Source organism: Protobothrops mucrosquamatus, unplaced genomic scaffold, assembly GCF_001527695.2.
Source record: "Protobothrops mucrosquamatus isolate PMUCROS unplaced genomic scaffold, P.Mucros_1.0 scaffold10489, whole genome shotgun sequence".
Lineage (NCBI taxonomy): Eukaryota > Metazoa > Chordata > Lepidosauria > Squamata > Viperidae > Protobothrops > Protobothrops mucrosquamatus.
In genome coordinates this window covers 5760-14238 of record NW_015396275.1, presented here as the reverse complement: position 1 = coordinate 14238, position 8479 = coordinate 5760, and the positions used below count along the sequence as shown (strand labels likewise).

General features: G+C 33.6%; 1 protein-coding gene across 1 annotated transcript; it reads right to left on the bottom strand.

Moving 5' to 3' along the window:
- Positions 1-874: 874 nt before the first annotated feature.
- Positions 875-8468, bottom strand: LOC107301179 (alpha-mannosidase 2-like; the record flags this gene model as incomplete). Its single annotated transcript, XM_015830437.1, has 5 exons — positions 8352-8468; positions 4978-5180; positions 3038-3223; positions 2698-2812; positions 875-942 (listed from the first exon to the last, which is right to left on the bottom strand). Coding segments are annotated over exons 1-5 (602 nt in total), but the record flags the coding sequence as incomplete, so codon positions are not given.
- Positions 8469-8479: the final 11 nt, after the last annotated feature.

Below are 8479 nucleotides of genomic sequence, written 5' to 3'. Positions count from 1 at the left end.
ATCAAGCAGATTTTCTGAAACACTATAATAATCAATCTTTACATTTAAAGATTAAAAAATAAAATCAATAGAAAAGTTAAGATTTAAAGATTGTTTTAAAAAGTCAGACATTTTAGATAGATATTGTTTGAATATTGTTTGAATGTTTTAAACATTTTTTTTGCCCTAATGACCTCTAAATATGCCTTTATTACTCTCTCACAACCTTTTCCTTAGCATTTCCTTTGTTTCTGGCTTATGTCTGTTTTATACAAGAAGTAATTCAAATGCAACAAACATTTGAATTGTGTTACATTATATTATTATAATCAACTGATGGGCTGCCAAAGCAAGATACATTAAAGCAAACACTTTTACAATTAAAATAAAGATATTCAATGGTGACAATGTGCAAATGAAAACAATTGGAAAAGAGAATGGAAATCCACCAGTCTTCTCCGTTTACAGTCTCCAACGAAATTGCATATTCTCTTGGAAAGTGTCCAATTCCCCAGAAGCAAAAATTCCACATCTTACTAGCTATGATGACACCTTGTTTTTGTAGAATTCTGTTTTATAGAAGTGTTGATGCAACTGAAATTATTTTTTTTCTGAATCTAAGCATTTATTTATTCAAGAAGCATTATTTCATAGTCGGGTTTCTTTAGTAATGACATAGTTAACCATTTATAATAGAAATTGGTCCACTGCTAATCGGAAGTAACATCTGTGCAAGTAATCTGGGTTGGGGCACATGCTGGGAGGGGCAAATGCTAGGAATGCATAAACTAGAACAAACAGTGATTGTGCTGAATTTTCTCATTCACACATATACAACAGATAAATATTTAACATTTTTTAGATATTTTTAAATATTAAAGAACCAAATATTTACCTTGGCTGTTTTCCCAGCTGTATGACAGTCTTATGTAGCAAAGAATCTTGTGAAGACTGAGTAATATCCTACCAGCAGGGAAAGTATTTTTGGTTAATTACTGATGCAACATATGAAACAAAAATTAGTGCTAGGAATAGTCCAAGAGAGCCTGCAACTGTACTAGAATGAGAGTTGGTGATTTTGACCATGTGTGCTTGTGTGACCATTTTTAACGGTCAAGGTATAGAATGTATATATAGCATGCTCACAACACACTTGCTCACATTTAGTCCAATAGTTCCGCCTTTGCTGCAAAAGCCGGTCTTGGACTGAAATTCAAATATCCGTCCTATCAGCTGTTCAGGACCTGCGCTATGCGCAGTCGCATATCGGCTATAAGTGTCCTCATGAGAGGGGTGCAATCGGCATGGTCATTCCGCTCTCTTGTGCTCAGCTGTGGTGGCGAGTCTGGCTCTGATGTGTGAACCAGTAGATGCCCTCGTGGGACGTGTAAGTAACTCGTTGTACCCCCCCCATCTGGATGCTGTGAAGCTGGTTCTCTCACCGCACGAGCCAGTCCTCGCTGAGGTCTCAATGTCCGTTCGCTATCTAACAGTTGCGTGTGCCTGTCTCGCTGTGAATAGACACTCTGCATTGCAAGAGCCCTTTTATTATGTCAGCTGTCAGTAACTTCGGGGAAGGTGTAATTAAATTGGCCATTTCTTGCTCTCTTTTGTTCTGCTGTTGTGAAACTGGTTCTTTCACGAACGGACATAGATTGCACCCCTCTCACGAGGACACTTACAGCCGATGTGCGACTACGCGTAGCACAGCAGATCCTACGCACCGAACAGCTGATAGGAGGGATATTTGAATTTCAGTCCGAGACCGGTTTTTGCAGCAAAGCCGGAACTATTGAACTAAATGTGAGCAAGTGTGTTGTGAGTATGCTATATATACATTCTATACCTTGACCATTAAAAACGGTCACACAAGCACACATGTAGGTTCTCCTTTATTCTTAGCCCTTACTCTGATGATGTCAACAGCTAGTTGACGAAAGCTCAGTATTAAAAGGCTATTCTACATCCCAGAGTTCATTATTTTTATTCTTAAGAAACATGTCTACACCTGGGATTCATATATATATATATATATATATATATATATATATATATATATATATATATATATATATATATATATACACATATATATATATATATATATATATATATATATATATATATATATATATATATATATATATATATACACACACATATATATATATACACACACACATAGTAATTTAGACTGAAGAGCTTATTTCAGATTTTATTTTCAGATTGTATGTTCAGTGAAAATACCACCTCTAGTAGTTCACAATACAACTCCCATGTAGCAGCAAAGTTTCCAGAATATCTCCTCTATGTTTTATCTCAGATTTTTTTCCAAAGCAAAATAAAGAATTCCTTTCATTAACACCTTTCTTTCCTATGAACAAGTATTAAACTCACAAAGATGTAGAAGTTTTCTTAAAAAAATAAAACGGGCAGTTGGAAGCCAGTCTGCTTTAAAGTACTCCAGCTGACTCCTAACCCCCCTCCAAAAGGTTAGGGTGGAAACAGGGAAGTTATGAAAAGAGATCCTGGGAGTTGTGCATACATGCATATATTCTGTATTCAATTCTGCTGTTCTGTTTCCTGATTAAAAGACCAGTTCAAGTTTATAAATCATTGTTTAAAATCTATATTTTTATAAAGCTATTTTTTCATCAGCACAATTTATGGCTTCTGTAACAGTAACCAAGATCATATTAGCTGCTTTGGGAAACCCACCATTGTAAAGAATGGTGTTGCCGTGTTGTAGCTATACATTTCTTGGTCCTTTAGAATAAGAATGTGAGCAGATTCAGTGATGATCTCCTTCAAGTTCATTAATGAATGGAAAAGCCTGAGAATAAAATAAATACACCAACTATGAAGACTAAATTCAAATATTTTTGTATTAAATTTGCCATGAAATATTTTCTATATTAAAATGGACATGCCAGCATTAGACTACTTAAAACTTAAAACAAGCAAACAAACTTAAGTGATCTAAAACAAGACTCCAGATAATTAGATTCATCTTAAAGACTAAAACCTGTCAAGATACTTTAAAGCTTTTAATCCTTACCTCGTACCATAATCTACAACCACCCAATCTTTTGAAGTTCCTGTGATAGCATCATGATGCTGAAAAAGTCCCATATTTCTTCTCGCCTCTGTCAACAATCTGTAGTAATCTACTGAAGGAAAGATTTTTGTTTTCTCAAACTTTTTGGATTGTACCACAGCCAAAGAATATAGAATTTCTGCAGCCCTGAAATAAAAGAAGATTGCTTATTACAGAATTATTAGCTAAACAAATATGTGTTTAGTTGGACAACATTTGCAAGTTTGACTTGCATTTCATACAATCACTCAGTGCTGTAAGATGTGTTAGGAAAATATTTGATTAGAGGCATTATTTTGATCCTTTCATGCATGGAAAGCTCACTCTCATAAAAAAATCATAGCTTGAAAAACAAAGTCTGGGATGCATGCATTTAAGTATGAATATGTCTATCTTCTGGTAGCTTAGGCCTTCTATAATATTCTTCAATGGATAAGTGAAGTCACTGGGATTCAGGCAATGTAAACATTTTATAAACAAACAATTCCTTTAAACCTAAAATTGGATCTGACTTACTTCATTGTGCTTTATGGCAAAATATAAATTTAAGCATTTGTCATCATCATGATTACCATAATCCTTTGGAGTAAATGATACATGAAAAGCATTTGAAAATCCCAAAATGGTGAGACAATCATTTTCTTTGGTTGTCTCTAGACTTCTATTTCCTGGGAGGGGCACAGCAAATATATTACTTCTGTATGTTCACAACTTAATGAAGTAGTATTTTGCTCATGGGAATGCTTGGCATGCACTTTTGACTCTCACACTATTGAGCCACAACAGTTCCCCTTCCCTAAGGTCTGAGAATTTCTATTAAATGTTGCTAACTTAGAACCTGTCTGTCATAATCAGAAATGCAAAAAATAAAAGAAATGGATATTGTTTATATATCTTTGGAATTATGTTTTGGACAAACCCACATTTGTAGGCTGACTACCTGTAATCATTATATCCCCCTAAGCTTATTAATGGAGTGTTTTTGTTCTGCTCTATTGGGCTTGTGAACTGCTTCAGGATTAACTACAATGAGAAGTGGTATAAATGTACTTTAAATTGAATGATTATTTTAAAAACTTACAATTCATGATGTAATTAAATTAACAAAAACAGTTCAGTCAGGTTGTTGAGCACTTCAGAGAATGTTTAGCAGATTTAACTGCATTAACCAACAGGTGGATATGTACTTTCTCCTACAATTTTTAAGCTGTGATCTGAAAAATCCATTTGACTTTATAGCCTTCGTTGCTTGACAAAGAGAAGTACCGTATTTCATTGTCTGGATAGATTATTTCTTGATTTAACAGAGAACCTACTGAACTACTCTAAGAAACAAAAAGTCAAAACAAAAAAAAAAATCCAGGATTTTAATACCAACCAAAGGTCATCTATTAGGAAAAGTATGAGATGTTAACAAAATGAAATTAAATTTTGGGGAAAAGAGAGAGACTATGGAAGAAATAGTTCTTGAATAGAAGTACAATATAATAAAATAAATTCTGTAGAAAAATCTTCAGCTGAGATGTGACTAATGAAGTCAGTATGTTTAGTAAACATGGAGTTACTGTATTAGCTAACCTAATTGTAACTGGGATAATGGAGAATAGAGGGTCTGGAAAACTAAACCAAACTATTCAAGCAACATATATCCCCTTGTTTTCACCAAAAGGTAAACAAAGTAAGGTAGTTCATCATTGCAGTAGAAGGTATTAATTATCTAACAGTTTTTATAATATTCTACAATAGTTAAGATTTAGGCCAAGATTTGTTGCATGATTCCATTGTAGAATATATACGTAATAAATGCTGCTGGATTGACATAGAAATATAACAACATAATTACAGAAGCATGTGTTACTTGATAGCATGAGAGCATAAATATTCAAAATTACACCATTTACCTTAAATATGATTCTAGAACTCTATCTAAGCGTTTGTAGAAAGGTCGTGATGTAAAATATCCACTCCAATAATGATGATCTCTGTCTGCATAGGTGAAGAAATCTCCGCTCAAAACAGGAAATACTGAATTACCACTCTTTCCATCCAATTTGCCAGCTTTATGCAGCGCCTCAAAATAATCTGATAATGTTCCAAACTGAGCCTAGAGCAAATTAAAATGTGGTATAAATTCTTTACCATGCATTCAATTAGAACAGATTTTGTTCTTCAAGCAAACTTTGAGAAATCTATTGTTTCACTTCTGTAGCTGTGATTTCCTCGTTGTTCTAGGTTGGCCTACTTTAGTTTTTGTTTCTCATTTTTCTTTTCTCTATACAAAAATAACTTTTTCCATTGAAATAATAGAAAATATTTGTAGCTCGGGTTTTAGATTTTGGCAATGGTTTGCTCTCCAAGCTTGTTTCAATTTAGTTTCTGAACGTTTCATTACCAGACTAGGTAACATCATCAGGATTTTCTTGTTCTATTTTTCTTAGCTTATAAATGTCTTATGGCACATCACTGCCAAAACTTTTTCCATTTATGTTTTAATTTTTACTTCCCTTTGCTACTATAGCTTGTTAATTTCACAGGTGAACAGATGTGATGGGGAAGACTGATGTATATATTTTGCACGCAAACCATGAATTATCAAAATGTGGAGCACTGTAATGGGGAAGATGAGACAGATGAAGTAGGAACTTTCTTTTGACTTGAGGTTCCTACTTAGCACTTGTAGCTAGCTTATATCTTTTAAATTTTAAAAACAATCATCTAGGAAAAATAATATATTTTTTTCTGATAAAACCTAAACAATTTTCCTATTACCAATCTTGTGGCTCCCCACCCTTAAGCATACATAGCTGCTGCATGAGTAGTTTTCATCCCTGATATAATTTTAGAAGACTTCATTGATCAGGTCTGCATTATAGTGTATTGCAATTTATCTTATTCATTTACCATTCTTTTTCTGAAGATACCAGCACAATGCTTAGCATAATAAAGCAGCACCATTTATCCTAATTAATTATAAATCTATATACTACTAAAACTCTTGCATCGATCTGATATTTTGTAACCTTCAATTAGGCAAAATGTTGCATCATAGAACAAAAAGTTTGTCAAAAAAGGTACCTCAAATGGGCTAACTCACAAAAGGCTGGGACCTATTACTCATGAGGAAATGAAATTTGGGGATTTTTTTTGACACTGCTGTTCAGCGCAGCTGCTACATGAGCCATGATCACATGATCCCCATTTTCAATATTGCCTGACAACTTCTCAAAAGTCAACAGGAAACATGCTGATATATATGCCTATGCTCCAAGCCTTCTTCACACTCGCAAATTCTTTGCTTGTGTGAAGCTTGCAGGGAGAAAGCATTAAAAGTTAAGAAAGCCTTAAAGATTTGAATGTACTATTAAATTATATACCAGTATCAAAAATTTGGAACATCATAATTTTGCATGCAACAAAAACTGTATATATATTTGTGTGTTTAAACAAGCTGCAGTTAGTTTACTATCCCATCTTACATTCCGAATGTGAAATTCACTTACTTTGAATATGACATGAGTTTGTCTTAAACCATCATATCCATGATATTACTTAAAATGACATCAAAACCTTGAAGAAAACTATGTACAGAATCCCTCTTTTGCATAGAAGGAAAAGAAAGAAATGAGAGTTGCATAAACCTAAACTAAAACAGTCCAGTACAAAAACTGTAACTAACACTACATTATACCTAAGGATAAATAACATACTACCTATGTGACTATATTCTTGGAGATGTCACACAGATATGACTAAAATTGTTATGCTCCAGGCAACAAATTGTTATGATTTTAAAGCAATTGAAATAATAAATATAATCATTTCAATTAAATCATTGAAGTCCATTATCCACAAATTTTCAAAGAATTTTAGTTGTTTTACATAGAACAGAAGTGCTTACAAATACAAAATTTCCTGCATTTGAATTTAAGAAATAGCAAATCATGAAGCAGTTAATCTAATGACTTTTCATTCAAATCTAAATCATTTCAAGGTTATATAAATTCAACTGTAAGTCTACTTATATAGTTTCATTATGTTTTAATTATGAATAGTAACAGATAATTGTTTTAAAATTTGCTATTACTTTCATAAATTTTTACTTTGGGGGATTTGAAACTTAACATATATATACAGTCTCTGTGTTTAAAGTATTTCTAGTCCAGTTAAATAAGTATGAACTCTGACATCTGGACACATTCATATTCCTAATAATTGTGTGGAAAGCCAGCACAACACATTTATCTTTAAAAGTTTTAAACTGTGGTGTTAATACTCTGTAAAACTATTTTAAGAGAGAGTCATATGACTTGCTACATTTTTTTTTCCTTTGAGCTTAGTGAAGATTTGGGGGGGGGGGGTTAGAGAGAAGATAAAGTGGTAATCTGTTCTGTTAGCTGAAGTGATTAGTGTAAAATTTTATGACGTTACTTGAGAGTTTAATTTTCTTAGAGGAAGAAATAAACTACCTGACTTATACATAAAGCATATACTGTACAATTGTATAATGTACTAAGGAATAAAACTTTATTTCTAAATAGGTACAAATAAAGATTAAAAACTGTTAGACAAAGACTGCAGTTCCATATATTATACAACCCCGTACCGCAGGGGTGTCAAACTCGCCACGTCACGTAATGTGTCGTGACGTATCATGACTTTTTTCCCATTGCCGGAGCTGGGGTGAGTGCGGTTTCAGCATGACACATCCTGCTTGCAGGCCGGCAGTTTGACACCCCTGCTATACAGGATTGCAATCAACTTACAACCATTCATGTGATGACCATTTGAAGTTACAACAGGACTGAAAAAGTGACTTATAACCATTTTTCACACCTTTGCAGCATCCCCATCATCGCGTGATCAAAATTCAGATGCTTGGCAACTGGTTCACATTTATGACGATTGCTATGTCCCGGGGTCACGTGATCACTTTTTGCAACCTTCTGATAAGCAAAGTCAATGGGGAAGCCAGACTCAATTTACAACCTTGTTACTAACTTAACAATTGTAGTGATTCATTTAGTAGGAAAAGTCGTAAAATGGGGCAAAACTCAATAATTGTTTAGCTTAGGAACAGAAATTTTGGGCTCAATTGTGCTCATATGTCAAGGACTACCTGTACACCGGAAGAATATCTCACCAGAAACTGAGAATCACGTTTTAAAAGACTTATATATTTATTTGCTATGACAGTCCAGAAGCAAATGTAAAACTTTAACAAAATTTGTAGTGAAAAAATAATAATAATGGGTGTCTTAAGACCATCGCTTCTTACCTTGACATGGAACTCAGGATGAGAATTCATATAATCAAATAACTTCTGATAATTCTGATATTGCTGATCCCATTCTGAACTTTCAGTATAGCGAAAATCATCTCCTAGTGGAGCCAATAAAATTTTGG